Source organism: Mytilus edulis, chromosome 4, assembly GCF_963676685.1.
Source record: "Mytilus edulis chromosome 4, xbMytEdul2.2, whole genome shotgun sequence".
Classification (NCBI taxonomy): Eukaryota; Metazoa; Mollusca; class Bivalvia; order Mytilida; family Mytilidae; genus Mytilus; species Mytilus edulis.
In genome coordinates, this window is record NC_092347.1 from 32,629,628 (window position 1) to 32,648,911 (window position 19,284).

The following is a 19,284-nucleotide window of genomic DNA, read 5'->3' on the forward strand; positions in this document are numbered from 1 at the left end:
TAGTTAATGATTCAATATAAAATTTGAAGCATTGTTCTCGTTATTTCTTTGTTATAATATTCGCCACTAGTTTTAATGAAGAGGTGGAAGATAATAAAAGGACATTCAAAGACGAAGACAAACTGATAACACCAAGGCTAGAAACACCACGACAAAAGACAAATAAAAAAACAGTACAAAACACAGCATTAAAACGTATACAGAGCAACAACCAGAGTGACATCAGGTATTCCGCAATGATGTCGTGTTGCTCAAGTTAGTACTTACTCGGTTATAGGTCTCATTTTTAGTCGAAGAACAGTTGATATGATTGCTGTAAAAACAATTCGATTTAACTTGTGGTTATATATCAGAGTAGGGGCATAAGGGCCTGGTTTTGGCCCAATAAAATAAAATGTTTGATAACTATTTCAAATAGGCACATAATGTTTAGAAATGCATAAGGTCAAGAAATATAAAAGAAAATCATAAAGATTGTTATCGGATGACGTCACAATTACGTCATAGTATGTACTATTTTCACAAAAACGATAAAAAATACAGAATTTATGCAATTTTTTATCTTTATTTCTGATGTAAAAACATCGTGCGCAGCCAAGAAAAAACAAAATAAAATAACCAAATATAAAGTTGTTTTTTTGGGTGCGCACATACTTCTTCTATCTCAAATATACTTTAAATTTGATGAAAAACCAGGAAAATCGCGAAAGTTTACAAAATATGCAAATTAAGTCATGATTTGTTGCCATAGAAACTTGTTCAATGTCAAATTTATTAAGTTTTTCGGAATACCTAGTACCGTATTAAAGTTTTCCGTAATTTAAGAATATGTACAATAACTTTTAAATTTGCAGTAATTTTTTGGGCCAAATAAGGGTCTTAGCCCTAACTCCTTTCTCATCGATCTTTACTGAGCTCTGTTCGTCCATAAACAGTTTTTCAGAACATTTTTTCGGTTTTCCCGCACCCTCACAAGGATTTATGGGCATTTCCAAATATGGGTTGAACAACTTTTAATACAAATCTTTCGCAGCATTTTGTCACAATTTGGAAACAATATTCATCAACGTGAAGCAATTGTACGTCATATAGATAGATGTTGACTATATCAAAGTAGATAGCTCATAAAATATTCATTTACTTATTCAATGATTATTATATAGTAAAGAGCATTAACGTACTGTTTATTATGTGTATTAGTTATTTATCTCTACAATATATAGCTTTTAAAATAAATGAAATTTGCGATTAAAAAATCCATCGTTTGTTCGATCTGAATTATTCATATAAGTACAATATTGCATAAGAACAGTCAAATGGGCCAAGTCTTTGTGTTCAAGACCGTTCTTTGAACTATCACGGTTTACTTTTATAAATTGTGACATAACTGGAGAGTAGTCTGATTGGCTCTCTTTATACAATTCACTGCCATAATGAAAAGCAATACATTTGAATAATAGATAACAAATAGTCGTGGACGAATGGCTTAGATTTTAGAAAAACGGCACAGGACATATATTTATAGCGTTAGTTGATAAGGAGGAAGCGAAAGGAGTAAAACTTGAATAGGAAGAAGCGAACTGACAAAGGTCAACATAATACCTAAAGAAATACACCTTATTGCAATTTGGAAATCTGCGCCGATAGACCCTAGAATCTGAACTATTGACGTCCTACCATAATCACTTTTCCTTTGTGGCGTCAGATATTTTGTAGTATGACATCAAAATTTACGGGAAAGTAATGGCGTAAATAGCGATAATGTGCCCTGTTTTCGGTAAGCCTGTTAAGTTTTCTGTTGAGTTTACTTAAAGTCATATGAAACTTCAAACTAAACTAAAATTATGCATATGTTTTTAATAACTAAATGGCTATTTTTTTTATTATAAAACTTATGTACATACATTTTTTTCTCAAGAAAATTCTATAATTTGTTAATTGCTTGCTTCCAGCAAACCATTCGCCGACAAGTTTTCCGTGTGCAGCGTGACCTTTCTCGTAAATTTCCGGTGATCGCAATACGTGAGTGCGAATTGTTAAACAAAACATGAACATCGCTCCGTTATCAAGATAAACCATATCTTAATATACCTGTTATACACGTGCTTACCTGAATATCCATGCTTCTTTGTTGATTGTTTATACACGGGTGACAATCGTTAAACTTCAAAACACGACCACTAGTTAGCTGTCATATTTTCACAACAACACTGACCGATTGAAATATTTTTTAAGGACTAAACTAAATTTATGCGAAAAAAATTTGATAAAATCGTGCACAGAAGACTAAGTTTATGACGTAGGTATTCATTGGTTCAAGAATTGGATTAACATTATTTTTCACCGGTCACTCGTTTCATATGACTTTAACGGTATTTCATTATAGCGTTCCCATCGTGTGTTGGTTGTCAAGCGTCTCGTCTTTTTAACTCAAATTGCCACCTTTGTATATATTTTTTCGTGAAGTCCGTGATTAGTTTGGTTCAGTCAAATGAAATGAACGTATTTTTTTATTAATTTTAGTGTCTTTATAAATGATTAAATTGAGACTATGTGCACATGGCTGAAAGATGTTTGGTTTTTATTGTGCTTTATGGTTCGTCTTGACTAATAGAATCAAGTAAAAGAGCAAAACTAATCAAAACAATTCAAATCAGAAAGTACCTTATCAAATGGCAAAACCAAAAGTTCAAACACATCACACAACTGTAATATTCCTGACTTGGTACAGGCAAAGTCTAATGTATAAAAAAAAACTAGTGTATGATTTAGTAAATCTAGTTTATGTGAATTCCTATATTTTTCAATTTTCGCTATATTTTTTATATTCTATATTTTTTTATTCTTAACTCAGTTGGAACTTAAGGAACATTAATGTGACATCTTTTCTAAGCAATCCCAAATGAAGTGTTAAAGCACTTGTCTTTCTCTGAAATGTTCAAACCAATAATTACATGCCAAAGATAATATTTTCTGTGACCTTAAATCCTGCCCAAATACGTTTTTTTTCAAACATTATAACGTATCTCTTGTAGTAGAAGTTATGAGTGATTCAAGAACATCTGTTATATACTCTCTAAACACAATTTCACATGAAAAGGGAAATATACAGATTCAAAAACAAACATCTTTTCTAAGCAATTCCAAATGAAGTGTTACAGCACTTGCCTTTCTCTGAAATGTTCAAACCAATAATTACATGCCAAATATAATATTTTCTGTGACCTTAAATCCTGCTCAAATACGTCTTTTTTCAAACATTAAAACGTATCTCTTGTAGTAGAAGTTTTGAGTGATTCCAGAACATCTGTTATATACTCTCTAAACACAATTTCACATGAAAAGGGAAATATACAGATTCATAAACAAACAGGTTATATTACAGACAAACACTACTTTTGGAGAATGAATAATGAATGAATAAAAGGTTCGAAAGTTCAATCTATAAAATATCTTCAAAACAATTTTAATAGTTCTGTTAGATGCAATTTCTGTGTTTGCTTTCTTTTAAAGGGCTGGTGTATTGTACAATTTTGGACTTTGGCTTGTTTTGTTCTAACTTTCCATTGGTTTTTCTATATAACTTGCCGCGTGTAGTACCTAATTTATTTCTTTATTATTTTTTGTATTCTTATGAAGCCTAATGCAGTTAATGACAATTATGAAAATCCCATTAAAGCTTTTAATCCAGTCTTTCAATTCCAACTACCAAATGTACTGGCGTGAATAATAATAGCTTTGAAGATCATATATTCAACATATGGCAATAAAAGACAAAAAAGGACGTTCGAGACCTTGAATCTTCTTTATGTATAAACTTATGATTGTCTATTGGTAGTCAAGGACAGTTCGGGTTTTGATACAAGGACAAATGTGATAATTATGTAAAGAATACATATACAATATTAGGTATAATATGTCAGCATAGAAAACTAAAGACTGAGCAACACAAACCCAACCAAAAACTGAGTGTGATCTCAGGTTTGACGAAATGGTAAGCAGATCCTGCTCAACATGTGCCCCCTATTTGTTGTAAGTTTTTCTTCGTGCAATACTCTATTGACAACATGGGCAGTCTGAAAATATTTTTGTTTCAGTTAAAGGATTTGGGCACGATCGAATGGATTGAATGTAAAATGTTTTATATTTGTTGCACCATTCAGTTAGGAAAAATTTTAATTCTATAGGTGTTGTTTAGGTAAAACAAAAGTAAGGTATAAATTCATTTTGAGCTGCGGTTGGATATTTCTAATTTATTCTGATTCTTATGTTTTATATATAATATATTGCGTCTTAAATGTTACCATAATAATAATTGTGGCCCTTTGTTCGTAAGGAGACCAACTAAATCGTAGTAATCTAACCAAAGCAGTAATTTCATTTGATGTTTCGTTTCTTTTGTACATTTATGAATAAACAGAAGTGTTGTGGCATCAGTTCATTATGTATGAACTGATATTGCCGAACATAACAAGTCAAAGTAAAGACTAACATGTGTTGATATCACAGATGTTGAATATAACGTAAATACTTAATACTCTTATTACTAAAAATGACTTATAGAACTTGAGATAAAAATAAATAATACTTCATTCAGAAGATTTAAGGTTACCTCTCTTGGTTGTAGATTGACAGTCAAATGTTAAATCTGTTTGCGGATCAAATCATTACGGGCTTACTCTATAAATAAAATGCCCTTGAAATCTTTCTATAGCAGATATTTACAAATATTTTATGATATTTTGAGGAAAGTTGGAAACTTACGCAATAGGAAACCTGAAAAAATAGTTTTTAAAAAATTTTTAACCGAAAAGTAAATAACACATGAGAGATGAAACTTATTTACTTTGAAAAAACAACCTCCAAGATGATTTCGTACATTCAAACAAATAATGAACAATATCATCTTGTATCTTTTTTTAATAGCATTTTTCCACGATTTTAGTAATTCCATATAGCAAGTAAAAACTGATAAGTTTTTATTTTTAACAAAGTTGACAATGTTCATTTACATAATTAAAGGCCTTGTATTTTTGGTGAGTATTTTAACGACCATTGGGTCGATGCTACTGCTGGTGAAGTATTTTCCCCGAAGAGTATTACAAGATCAGCAGTAAGCACTTCTGTGTTGACATGAGTTATTATTAATATGATCATTTTTATAAACTAATTGTTTTCAAGATTTCAAATGATCAAAATACTAAGCATTTTTATCTAAGGTGTAATTACCTTAGCTGAATTTGACAAAACCTTTCGAGTTTTGGGTCTTCATGCTCTTCAACTGGATACCTTGTTTGGGATTTTAAGTTTTTTATTGGAGTGTCACTAATGGGATTTTTGTAGACGAAACGCATGTCAATTTTTGGAACAAGAACTGATAGAAAAAATAACGTGTACCTGCTACTCTGTGCGAAAAAAAACGTAATAATGGAAAAATTTGAATATTTTTTTTCAAGTTTATATATATATTCCTTTTGAAATGGTGGTGATCAAATTAAATTCAATATGGCCACTATGCAAATTGACACAGTACCCAAAAATCTGTCATGTGATAGTGATAAGAAGATAGCATATATTGATAAAAAATAAATACTAGATTTACTTAATATATTAAAATGTGTTTTACTTAATTGCAGTTACTTGACAGCAGTGTCTAATTGATATATAATTCATAAATCAAGCAAATATAAAGATGGTATTTGTAGGACTTGATTTGTTCTGAATCAAAATTCAATACAGTACATTTGAAAGTTGTTATCAATTTCTTTGATCTGTTTGAGCTTTTATTTTTGCAATTTGATTACGGATTTATCGTTTAGAATTTATCTCGGAGTTCGGTATTTTTGTTATTTTACTTATTTTAACAAATCGTGACTTCTAGGACTGTTCATGACGATGTTATATTGTAAGGTGAAGGGTAATCGGAAGCTCAAAGGTCGATATTACAGCACATGACATTTTTTTCTATAGTAACAGATTATGTTCATTGGGCTTCAACAGAAGGACTACTTCAAGCAAGAATATATTACTAATTTCCAATCCAATCGTCAACTTCCCAACAGTAGCATACCATCTTTCCCACCTTATTTTCATTTTGATTCCCGTGCAGATGATGCTTGCATAGCAGAAGATGCTTACCCTATCACTTTTTTTTAATTAATGTGATTCCATAAGTTTGTAGAAGTTGCCTTAAGTTGTCTTCATAATCGATTTATAAGATTTGAACATCATTCGTTATATTTTAAAATTGTTGTTCTTTAGGGAATTTGGTGTTGGTGGCCGATCTTTAGTAGTATTTGTTAATTTATGCAAACGTCTAGACTTGAGACGATCAAGGGTTTAACACATGGTAATAGCAATATATGGTAATAACAATAACGATGTTTTGACCTATTGATGTCTGTTATTTCTGTTATTTGATTGTCTTCTCGTTTATATGTAAAACCACATGCTTTCATATATATGGACATGATTGATGAAAACAATAAGAATAAAAAATAAGAGGGGCGAAAGATACCAGAGGAACAGTCCAACTCATAAATCAAGAATAAACTGATAACGATAGTAGGTTTGTCTACATGGTCTGAATCTCCTGTTACAATGTATACGTGCATCAGCCATCGTATAAGTATAATGGTACGATGAATTGGATCCAAGTCAACATGAGTAATCACGTCTCTTGAAATGGTGTTATTCCAATGGAGCAACGAACAAGGGTGTAGATAGGTAAACCTATTTTCTACGAATTGATATCACATCAAGGCTGGGCCATTTTCCACCATTTCTACATAAGAAAATGTCTGTACCAAGTCAGGAATATGACAGTCGTTGTCCCTCGTTTGTTGTGTTTCATCTTTTGATTTTACCATTTGATTAGGGACTTTTCGTTTTGAATTTTCCGCGGAGTTCAGTATTTTTGTGATTTTACTTTTTTTTCAATGCCAAACTTTCACTATCAGTCCCCGAGGGTATCATCAGCTCAGTAGTCACCGACATGATTTAACAAACTTTAAAAATTACTAAAATTGTCCGTTAATAAATTTGGAAATTATTATGAAACTAAGATTTCAACTCCCTCAGGCAAAGTTGGCTTTAGATGAATTTGGCTATTTATTTGGGAGAGATCCGTTTGCGCCAAAAATGCGTCCTTTTGCGCCACAACTTTTTTTCTCAGATGCTACGTTTGCGCCACATGTTTTAAAATTAGATGGTTTCATTTGCGCCAAAAATAAAACATACGATTGCGCCAGTTAAAAGAAAATTACTTCCTTACTCCTTTATTTGGACTTGGAACCGGCAGTGTAACACGGCACATGTTTTCTTTTCTGAAACATATGTTTTTATTACTGCTGCTGCATGGGTACTTCCCAATTTAATGTATGTAGTAGCTTTCAACTTCTTCTTATTGTAAAAAAACACAAACATTGAAGGATGAAATCCATAAAATAGTTAATAATAGTTCATAATAATAAAGCCCATACGCATGGTGGGAACAAAGCTCTGTGTCATCAACATTTGTGGCTAAAACATAAAAAGCAAAAACTTCTATTTTCTATATTGGCATATCTTTGTTAAGCAAAGCAATAAGTTTTATTCTCTCTCTGTACATTGACTGTCTTATGCTGCTTAAGTAATTTAATTCTCTTCAGAAACTCGTTTTTATGGTGAAATATCTCCTAACATGTGATACCTTTTGGGGCAAACATTAGAATACATATATAGTAATCATTAATATTTATGATAGATATATGTACAGGTAAATTGGCGCAAATGAGTTCCGAATATTGGCGCAATTGATACATTTTGAAAAAAAAAATTGGCGCAAATGATACCCCTGAAAAACAGTAATTGGCGCAAAAGGACTGCTGCCATTTATTTTAGGTATTTTTGACATATAGCTCTTAAACGTTTTTCGGTATTTATCTATCTTCGGATTTCAAATGTTTGGCTTTGAGCGTTCCTGATGAAGGTAAATCCAGGAAAGCGCTTCGGACGCAAGAAATTATTAAACGTGTTGTTTTTAATTTTTTACATCAACATATGGAATTAGTAATAATGTATCAAAACTGCAAGATATTACTGCTATACCTTTCGGTGCGCCTTAGATCACCACCTGTTTTTTCGTGTTTCTCAATCTTCAGTTTTTTAAGTTGTGTTTTGTATACGGTTGTTAGTCTATAAATTTGGTCGTTTTTCGTTTTTTTGTCATGGAACCGCAGTTTGTTTTCGACTGATGAGATTTGATTATCGCTTCGGTATCTTTCCCTCTTAAATTTTATTTTCGATTTAGTGAATCAAATAAAAATTGAAGAAAATCTTTGAGCACAGGAAATTAGAGACACGAACCGATTTCCATTATTATTTCGCAATATCGTTTAGCTAATAACAACAATAAGTGTATACTTAACACTGTTCGTCATTTGTTTGGTGAATAGCTCCAATTTATGACCATTTAAATAATTGCCATCTATCCAATTTGTGGATATTCAAAACGATTGGAAATGACTTATTGATATTTATCTGGTCTTCAGCAACAGTAATATTCCATCAAATAAGCAATTATCATTAATATTTCATTTAACCCTTTAGATGATGAGGTATTGTAACTAATGAGTTAACTCGACATAGGTTTATGGTCGTTTCTTTTATAAATTGATTGTAGATTTGTCTGCGTTTATCAAACAAGTACGGTCTTACAAGATGATCATCAACCGATTCATTTACATTTATCTCCAAGGAAATGGCAAAATGGCTAATTCGATCACGATAAGACAGGAGGATAAATTATACAACACATAGAGAAAATCATCTGGATTTATTAAAGGCATTTGTCAATTTTGAGCACAATATTACACATTATGTCATATTCATCAATAAATAATCTCAATAAATAAAACAAATAAATAAATAGGATGACTATTTTACAATAAAAATGGCACAGAATGAACAATTATAAATAAATAATGATTCACAATGATATGTTTTGATGACGTCATGGATAAAGTACTCAGGAAATAACTACGTCATGCATCAATAGCAGACGACATTTTTTTTGAAATAGAGTTGGGTTCACTATAAAGGTTTCTAATTTAAACATAAATTGTTCAGAGAAGACTTTTTCTCACAGATATGTGTATTTTGTTGCTCACTACTAATATACCACATTCAACATTCCAATTTATACTCTTGCATGCACTCTTGACTATTTCAAGAAATATTAAGAAAGAAAACAATTGATTAAAATGAAGGTGAATAGTTAATATCGTGGACTATCCGAGTTATTCGGAACGCAAAATGCATTAAAAATAATATATGAGACAAATTCTTCAACAATTGTAAAGTTTTAACAGAGAACACAACAATATAACCATTGCACATATTCAACAACAACCAACAACAAATGTTGGGACTGGTTCATGGATCTCTCTGGCAAGATTAAAGTCTCTTAAAGGAACCAGATTGTTAAGCTTTCGGAATGAAATTGTAAGAGACAGTAAAATGGCTGGAATTCTGTATCATGCCTTTACAGGTAAGTGTTACGATCTCCTTCTTGTCTGAAAAGGAAAGACGAAATGATTTAGTATTACAGGAGATAGTAAAAGTATATTATAATATCATTTTGCAACAATCTTGGCAAACTAATTTATAAACTGTTGTTTTCCCCTTAAAATTCATGTGTTCCCCTTTGTTTTAGTTTGTAACCCGGATTTGTTTTCGCTAATTCGATTTATAATAATTACTACCGGTAGTGATCAGCGGTATACTACTGTTGCCTTTATTTATGGACTATTATCTGAGTGTTGCTCTTTATTTGATTTAAGCGACCGAAGTAAATGCTTTTGTATGTTGATGTCCTGTGTGTTTTACAATACTGGAAACGAAGGAAGTTAATTCTGAGTAGATCATATACATGTGTTTTCTTGATATCATTTTTAATCATTAATAAAGCAGTTTGGTAGTTATGATGTTGTGTGGTTGACGTAATTGGTCTCAATTCTATAAGAAAAATGGAGAGTGCGCATATGCGTCTTGTCAACTTAAAGCACCTTTAAAGATTATATTTGACATAAGCTAATGCACCTTTAAGGCTACTTGACGTAAACTAAAACACCTTATGAATATTTGACGTTTCTTATTCAGTAGTTTTAATAGCAATTATAGTTTTTATGGTAACAATCTGATACTTACTGGATAAAGAAATGTTGATATTTCGTCAACGCCTGCATCATTAGTACATGAACAAGTATATGATCCCATGTCTTTCCACGAAATGTTCCGTATCAATAAATCTCCATTACTTAGCACCTGAATCATAAAATAAACCCGTGTCATTTAACCATCTATGACTATAAAGTGAATATAAAAAGAAAATCCGATATGAATATTAACGTAAACTAAATGTCAGACATCTACTTATCTATACAAGTATAGAAATGATCATTTTAATGTAATTTTTTTCTTCATAAAACCATGTAGAAATTTGAAATGGGATACTAAATATATAAAAATTCCGCAATGAATTGATAAAAATGCTTTTAACATAAAAAAAAAATAAACCACCGATGAGTTGAATTGGAAACCTAGACATAAACGAGAGAGAAAATATCAAAAATAACACGATAAAAATCGGCTCAGTCAACGGAGGTAACAAAACAGCAGAGAATTAAAATAAAGAACGAAACATGTTTTATTTCATCATTTCAAAATATGAATAAACTTACCTCATATTTTTCTGTAGGATGTGAAATTTCTTTGCCTCTGGGGGTAACCCATGATACCACGGGGGATGGACTACCTTCTACTCTGCACATTAGTTGGACAGAGGCACCACTTATTTCGACTCTATGGCTTGTCCATAGAAATATTCTTGCAGAAGCAGCTAAAATGGAAACAATACATAAATAAATTTCATATTTAAATTTCATATCATGTGATATCAAATATCGTGTTATATTATTTTACACAGTAAAGAAAGACCAAAAAAAGAAACGAATAAAAAAAGTCATGGTAATATATGTTTTTTTTATATTTTTTACATTTTCTCTTTAAATCATTCAAAAATATAATATGCTATAAAAATACTGTATATATACTTACAATGAATTGATTTCTTGACGATACATTTTTCGTGAGCTTTGGATTCAAATTGGCCAACTGAAATAAAAGTATAAAGTCAATTAACAACAGTAAGATCAAATATATGCATAACGATATAATTTACAAAAGAGAGTCGTTAAATAGTTGATTTTAAATTTGTTGAATAGTCGATTAATTTGTCGAACAGTCGATTAATTAGTTGAATAGTCGATTAATTTGTCGAACAGTCGATTAATTTGCCGAATAGTCGATTCATTTGTTGAATAGGCGATTGATTTATAAATTATGTTCCAATTTTATATGAAGCAATCAACCTTTAAATCATAACGGCAATTGTTTGCATCTTTTAGTACAGAAAATAGCTGTATGCATTTGTACTTACCGACTGAAACTTGTGTTGTCTGAACAATTCTCTGGGTTGCTGTTTCAGCTACACATGAGTACTCCCCTTCGTCCTCGGGAGACAGACAGTCCAAATATAACTTTGATTTAGTAAAACCGAGTCCTATCAATGCTCCTCTTTTCTCGTTTAATATTTCCTCAACAAATAATTCGTCGTTTTTATAATCTCTTGATGGACCCTGGATTAAAATAAAAGATTATGAAATAGTGATCCTCGTTTTACAAAAAGTAATGGTGCAAGCAGGTTGGTTCCACATTTTACCAGAAATGATATTAAAATCGATACGAAAATAAAGCTTCAATCCACCTTTCCCTTAATGTATTCTAATTTTTGAATTAAAACACTAAGCTGTGATTACAATTACAATCATTTAAAACTTTCCTTCTGAAATTATCAAATGGTTTTTGAAACAGCTTAATTCTATGGTACGTGAATGCAAAACAATCAATCGAAATATAAAAAAAAAGCAAAACAAAACTTTTAAAAGTTTAATCTTTCTAGATTGAATTCCTGATTAAAAAGATAATAAAAATTCATTTAATACTTGTATAGAATAATTACCTGTTGAATTCTTATACCATTCTTCAGCCAGTGAATTGATGCTGCTGGTTTCCCGCCAGCTTGACATTCCAATACAATGTCTTCGTGTGCTGTTCCTATCGTTTCGCTAGGCAAGTCTTCGCCAGTCTTGAAAAATAATTTATTGTCTTCGGTCGTTCGCTTTTCTGTAATTGAAAAAGAACATTGTGAATTATTTCGAACTTTATTCGTTGAATTAATTTTCATAAAATATAATAAAAGAAAACTGTCGAAAACAAAAATCGTTAATTTCTAATGTCTCAAAACGTCTTAACATTTAAAAGTACAAATGAATGCGTTTAAAACTTTCAATTTAATCTCCAGACGATATTGTTATAAACAATTCAATAACTTCAAAAGCAAGAAAATGATTGTATTATCTTACCTTTTGCCAGCCGTTTTACTTCCCGAAATAGATTGTCATTACTCTGAAAGAGAAAAAAGATGTCAGGTCAAACAAGTACACATTACCTACTTGGAACAGTTCCCACCAGGTTAAATAACACAAATATACTTATAGGTCAAATATCGTCAAATAAGGAGTGGTTAAGACAGTGAATTATGAGCATACTTAGAAAACGTACAATGCGGACGTGATGAATGACTTTTGTCACTACTATAAAAAATAAAACAAAAAATACTACAATAAAACTAGAAAATCTCAAAATTGTATGTTTGATGTTTTACCTTTTAAAATTCCATAACAATTGAAATTTGAATGTCAATCGTAAAATATCTTCAAAAATAAATTCTTTATAAGATAAATACAGGTACTTACCAAATATCGTCCGAATGATAGAGTTGAGCAAAAAAGAAAGGAAATCAAAATCCTTATTACAGTTGTAGAGATTCCCATTGAAAAATAGCTATTTATATAATCTGAAATAAATAAATAAAAAGAGTTAGTATAATTTAGTATGATCATACATTCTACTATAAACTTTTTTGAAACATATATTTGTAAATATTAAACTCAACAAGCATTAAATTTCTTATATTAACTATATGATAAATTTGGGTATATATATTTTTTCAATATTAGAAATTGTTATTTCTTTTGGGCTAGTATAAGTTTTTCTGATATTGTTCACTATAATATGACCTTCGTTTGATGGGTCTATATATTCATCGTTAAAACATGTGTGCTGAGCTTTGGTTGCTAGCTTTTATGTTACAGTACCTATCCTATATCTATGTTTGTTAAAATCTAAGTACCATTTTTAAACAATTATTTGAAAAAAAAACAATTTAAATGCAGTTTAATACAATATCGGTAATGTCCAATTTATACTACATGTATTACTAATATCGAAATTGGCTCTTCTTTTAAAGCTCTTTTTATGCTCTCAAAAGATTGCTATTTTGGGATTTCCAACTTTTAGCTTCGACCAAACTTGAGGAATATTCCAGAACCACGTGTTGGTTTTTTTTCTTCAGCTGACTTCAATATCTTGTCAAGAAGCATAGGCAATAATACAATACTTCATAAATCATTAAAGTTATCATCATTCATTTTTTTATAACAATATGATTTAATAAAAAAAAAAATATATAAAAATAGCATGAAGTATATATTTTTTTTAAGATATATCTTTTCAAGTACAACGAACTAAATAAAGATATTGATAAAAGTCAATTCAAAGAATTGGACTTTTGCGTATATAAAATACCTAACGCAAGATTGCATCATCTTCAATTAATATTCAAATATTAATTTTAACTTACCTTAATTTACAGAGATCACTTGTTTCTAGTTTAATATAATTCCTTTAGTTTCTTTCTAGAAAAAATCCAAAATTCCAATATAAAAGTAAGTTCTGATTTTTTACACTGTAAATTTAATATTAGTATGTATGTTCAGACTCTGAATAAGTTTTATAATCACTAGTTCCAACAATACCAATTTTATATCAGAATTGCCTTCTTGGTGACGTCACTCATTGCGCCCACGTGCCTGAAATATGTCACGCTTAAATTGGTGTGATTTTACTGGCCATACTATTGGCTACTTGGTCCCGAGGGTGTCACCAAAAATGTCTAATGCCATTCATTATGATGATATCGGAAGTAGAAATTTCCTTATATGTGAATACGGGCGTGGCAAAAATCACCTAAGTGTAAAATAGTAATGGCCTGAAGCAATTACAAGGTTCATTCATAAGAATTCCAACATTGTACAACACTATGTTAATCTGTCTATTGAATGTGCGATTATTGATTTAGTTGGATACATTCCATAACTTATGGCTTTATATTCTTATCGATGACCAATAAACTAATTTAAGGTAAATTCCTCATTTCTATTGACCGTCAAGTGGGTAATATGTATCGTATTCTCAATCCTCATTCAAAATAAGTCAAAATTTATCATTTATTGTAAAGAGAAAATAAGCTCAACCCTCGTTAAAATAATCAAAATTACTTTTGACCTTAAAAGGATACAGAATCTTTTATTTTAGCCACCTTCGTCAAAATTAATCAAAATTAAGCATCGATTTTAAAGATGATACATGTTATCTTCGTTACCTCGTCAAAGTATTCAAAAATGTCTTTTTAAAAAGGTGCATTATTTAATAATAATTGTATTTGCAAATAATACCTATATGGGTCAAGCAAAAACAATTAATATAAACAATATTAACAACATTCATGAAATATGGTATGAACATATAACAAAAAATAAGTTTTAATTATCAATCTTCATTAAAAGAAAATATCAATATAAAATGAACTCACTAAACTCAGTTACAAGAGCATTTTCTTTCTTGACGTTCTTTTAAAAATATTCGGTCACAAACTTACTACCGGTTTAAATTTAATTGATTCACTTGAAAATCTATGTGAAAGATATTCGGTCACAGCGAATCAATTGTTATACACTTTAAATATTGCTTCCTTGTTGCATATCACTTTTCAGAAGTCATTTATTTCGTTGAACCTTTTAAAACACTTAATCAATTTCTTGGTCGATCTCAGGATTTATGTAGTGAGATTTAAAATATATAAAGCCTTGCTTTATCTTTTCTTTCTTGTATTTTCAATATTAATGTGTTAATCTTTATTGTTAATATTATACATCACATAATGCAACTAGCAACTATGTATGCATTTTCGCTGCGGTTACTCGGTAACTTCGGCTGGGCTTTTCATTCAAATAAATCTATATTTTACTTAGATTAATTTAAATAAAAATCTACCATCATACAAAATTTTACTGTATTCGTCATTTTCATAAACGTTATCTACCCGTTTGAAAAAATTGAAACTTAAATTTCATGTTGGACAGTAACGAAACAATTCTTTAACATACATGAAATATTTGCTACTGGACGTCAATCCTTCAACAATGAACCAATCAAACTAACCAGGGATAACGAATGCTTTAAAATTAAAATTTAAATTTGCGTGTCATGTAATACTGAAAAATTTGTCAAACTAGGGAAATCGGCGTATAATTTCCGACAAAAATCTGCCTATATTGACCCTGTGATATGCGTGAGTCTACATGTAACATGCCAATTTGGATACGTGCAATAACTACCGAAGGCATCACATACGGAATATCATCTCAATTCTATATATACCTTACCGACATTGACGACTATCTTTTAATGATCCCAGACATGTTTTGTTCAAAGTTAATACAAGATTTGTTTATAACGCTTATATACAAATTAAACATTAGTTATTTTTGCTGAAATTTCTCTCTCTTTCCAATATACTCTCATTGTCAAGTGTCAGTCCAAATTTCCTGGACTTTCATCCTAGATGGCCTCTATAACGGGACCTACCTACATTTTTTGTTATTAATTCGTTCTCTTTCTGAAGATGCATGCAATATTTGCCACTGGACGTCAAACACATCAACCAATCAATATATCTACTCTATCTGATGTACGCCCAATCATGATAAGGTACATTTTATGAGAAATTTTCAATTGAAGCAATACATACTTAATATATTTGATATCTTAAAAAATCTATCGTAATCTATGAAAAATGAAGATATCAAACAATCATTTCTGACACTTTCAAATCTGACAAAAAACTTTCGGATATTTATGGAGATGACTGAAAAAAAAGTACAAATAGAAAACCTATTATATGGATTGTTTGCAGTGTTTAAACTAAGTTCCCCGCCAGATATGGACATTCGGTTCAATTGCTGAAAACGAATTACATGTACAACTTTTAACTTTCAAAGTTTAGAACGTGGTAGGCCTTGTGCACCAAATGGTCAAATATCCATAAGCGTAAAGGACGATCTCTAAGGTCAATGTTACCATTTATCAGGGTTATCAGAATTTTTTTTACATATCCAATTTAGATTTTTTTTTCTATTATTCATTTATCAATTATGTTTTTGTAAATTCAAAAATAAAACCAGTATATTGTATTTACAATTATATTTATTAATAAAATGATAAAGTACAAATGTATGACGAAAAAGTAATTAGAAAATAAATCTAGTGTTTAATGATATTAATATTGTGCTAGACTACAATGTTTTATTTCTAATCCTTCCATAACGTGTTGTCTCATGGCAATCATACCACATCTTTTAATTTTATATGTCAGACTTGAACTATTCTATAACATAAAATTGGTTATTGGAATAAAAACCAGAAAAAATAATATAGATAAATTCATCATTGATACCAGGATTGGAATTTTGTATGCAAGACGCGCGCTTCGTCTACAAAAGACTCATCTGTGACGCTCGAATAAAAAAGTATAAAAAGGCTAGATAAAGAACGAAGTTTAAAAGCATTGATGACCCAAAACTACGAAAGGTTTTGTCGTATACAGTTAAGTAATATATGACCTTCTGTATCTTAATTTACGGCAATGGTTTTGTTTGTTGTTGAGGACAATACGGTGAAATATATTGTAGCTTACATCCACGTCATTTGGCAATGGCGGATATATAGATTCCACAACTGCAACAAGGTTATTACGATATTTCTCCACTCGAGACAGTTAAATTTTAATATTTAAAGCGCGAGGCTTGCCGAGCATTTTAAATAATTTAAATTTAACTGTTGAGAGTGGAGAAATATCGTAATACACGAGTTACAGTGGTGGAATCTGTTTCTCTTATGATTTTCATCCTTCCTTTTTTTCCTTTTTAAAGATTTGAGGAAAGTTGTGTACTTTTGATGAAACGTCATCAGGCATGGTCGCCTTTTGTCATGACAGAATAAGAAATAAGAAAATTTAGAAGAAAAAAAGAAAATTTAACGTCACAATTAAATTTCAACCATTCATTTGCCGAGAACAGATTTTTCACAAGCGAGGAGAAATATTTTTCTCACACCGGTCAGGCAATGTGAAAATAGCACAAAAATTAAACGCATTATACCATAGATCCATAAAAGGTAAACTAAACAAACACTAAAAAAGAAAAACAATTCTAGACCTCTGTTACAGATGAAAAGTAATATTCAGAAACGGATTTAAGGGGGCAGGGGCATTAAATATATTCAGTCCCATGAGCCATTTAATAGCGGATGATACAGTTCAAGTTATTCCCTATAATACTGTTATCGTTTCGAACATGCCTGAAATATTTGCCATCGGACGTTATGAAATCAATAAACAATCAATCAAATAGGGCTGTTATAAAACGTTTCAACTGTTATGTTTTTTTATTACATCCCAGCCCCTTTGTTCTGAGCTGGATCACCCCTACCAGATAACCCCAGTTTGTGTTTCTTTGTTATGCATGCTTTCCTTTGTTTTGTAACATTTTGGCGGGAATATCAAATTCACTATAAAACTTTTAATTATACGGAAAAGACTATCTATCAAAATTCACGTAGAAAAAATCCAGTGTATATGCTGGGGTTCGAACTCCAGACCTTTAGCATATCAAGCCACGGCACATACCACTACACCAGGACGACTGGATACGAAGTAATTTGACATACTTAAAGGAAGTAAGATATTTTTATAAGTGGGGCGAGTTGTCAGATCTTTATTCAGTGGGGTTTTAACCTTTTTCGTTAATTAGTGAGTTTTCAGACTGATTGTTCAATTTGATTTTACACTTTTTCAAAGTGGGGCAAGTCGGTAAACAAGAGTGGGACGATATTTTTATAAAGTGGCGATATAGTGTGGGCCGATTGGCAAGTGGGGCGAGTTGACATTGTTTGATATCTTCTCATCGTGTTTGGGGGTCAAAAAGGGTATACATCATATAGTAATATTTAAAGTATATTGTTATGGTTGTATGGCGTTCTAAACTATATTTTATGAATTGTAAATGGTTTTTCGTCTAATCTAAAACAGCTGGGATGTAAAATAGTTATCCCAGTCGGACTTGGTGTGTCAGTGTTAGATCACCCTCTGGGCTCCGGCCATCGGGGTGATCTTACACTGACACACAGCGTCCTTGTGTGATAACTATAAAAAAATGATTGTTTAAACAAGACTTTGTTTTATTAATTATGACGCAGTAAATATTTTTTGTGTACAATGGTTTAGTGTAATAATACCTGTCTGTTCATCGTGTACCGAAATAACAGAGATGATGTTACAACGTAGACTTTTACTTATTTACAACGTAGACTTTTACTTTACAACGTAGACTTTTACTTATTTAATGGTCTTGATGGAGTTTAAAGAATAGATAACTATAGACGGATACTCAATAAAAGTGAGCCAAAATCATTAACGATAGAGAAAATAGGCTTAAATTGTAAAGAATAAGAGGACACCCGGGGCGTAGCTAGAACGAAACGATGTGCAAGCAACTACCAATTTTTTGGGACCCTTTTATGCAGATTTTTTTTTTTTTTTTCGGTTTTCGGTCATAGGACGGTTAAAAGAGGAGCTACGTGTAGAAAGGACTTATAAACAATTTATGAATGAAAACTATTAATTTATCTTCTGAATAGAGTAAATCATGGTAAATTGAATACATAAACAACACATTTTTGTGATACCGAAATTACTCAAAATTGTCCAAAATCTGCTCTTCGGGTCTAGGCAGAAACGAACTTCTCTATTACTTTGTCAATATTAACACTGAATTCCCGATGAATATGCAGTAATGTGATACCGAAATTACTCAAAATTGTCCAAAATCTGCTCTTCGGGTCTAGGCAGAAACGAACTTCTCTATTACTATGTCAATATTAACACTGAATTCCCGATGAATATGCAGTAATGCTAGCGATGATAACCTGTCGTTGTTCATTGTT

At 30.9% G+C, this 19,284-nt stretch overlaps 1 protein-coding gene across 2 annotated transcripts; it reads right to left on the reverse strand.

Annotated features, from left to right (window-relative positions):
• Positions 1-8,800: 8,800 nt before the first annotated feature.
• LOC139519482 (zwei Ig domain protein zig-4-like) lies at positions 8,801-15,505 on the reverse strand. Of its 2 annotated transcripts, XM_071311595.1 has the most exons (10): positions 14,816-15,505; positions 13,805-13,859; positions 12,858-12,958; positions 12,465-12,507; positions 12,062-12,225; positions 11,480-11,678; positions 11,098-11,154; positions 10,722-10,879; positions 10,189-10,305; positions 8,801-9,554 (listed from the first exon to the last, which is right to left on the reverse strand). In XM_071311595.1, the coding sequence occupies exons 3-10, from the start codon at positions 12,933-12,935 to the stop codon at positions 9,537-9,539; spliced, it is 834 nt and encodes a 277-aa protein (XP_071167696.1). In that variant the 5' UTR covers positions 12,936-12,958; positions 13,805-13,859; positions 14,816-15,505; the 3' UTR covers positions 8,801-9,536. The 2 variants fall into 2 exon arrangements, with proteins under 2 accessions (XP_071167696.1, XP_071167695.1); XM_071311594.1 differs by lacking the exon at positions 14,816-15,505 and having other exon boundaries at positions 13,805-14,292.
• Between the last annotated feature and the right edge of the window lie 3,779 nt (positions 15,506-19,284).

Bases quoted from the DNA above. Each gene is read 5' to 3' on its own strand.
- LOC139519482 (XM_071311595.1), bottom strand. From the start codon at position 12,935: ATGGGAATCTCTACAACTGTAATAAGGATTTTGATTTCCTTTCTTTTT. The intron at 12,508-12,857 runs GTAAGTACCTGT...TTTCTCTTTCAG, and splicing joins TATCATTCGGACGATATTTG to AGTAATGACAATCTATTTCG. The intron at 11,679-12,061 runs GTAATTATTCTA...ATTTTAATCCAG, and splicing joins ATGGTATAAGAATTCAACAG to GGTCCATCAAGAGATTATAA.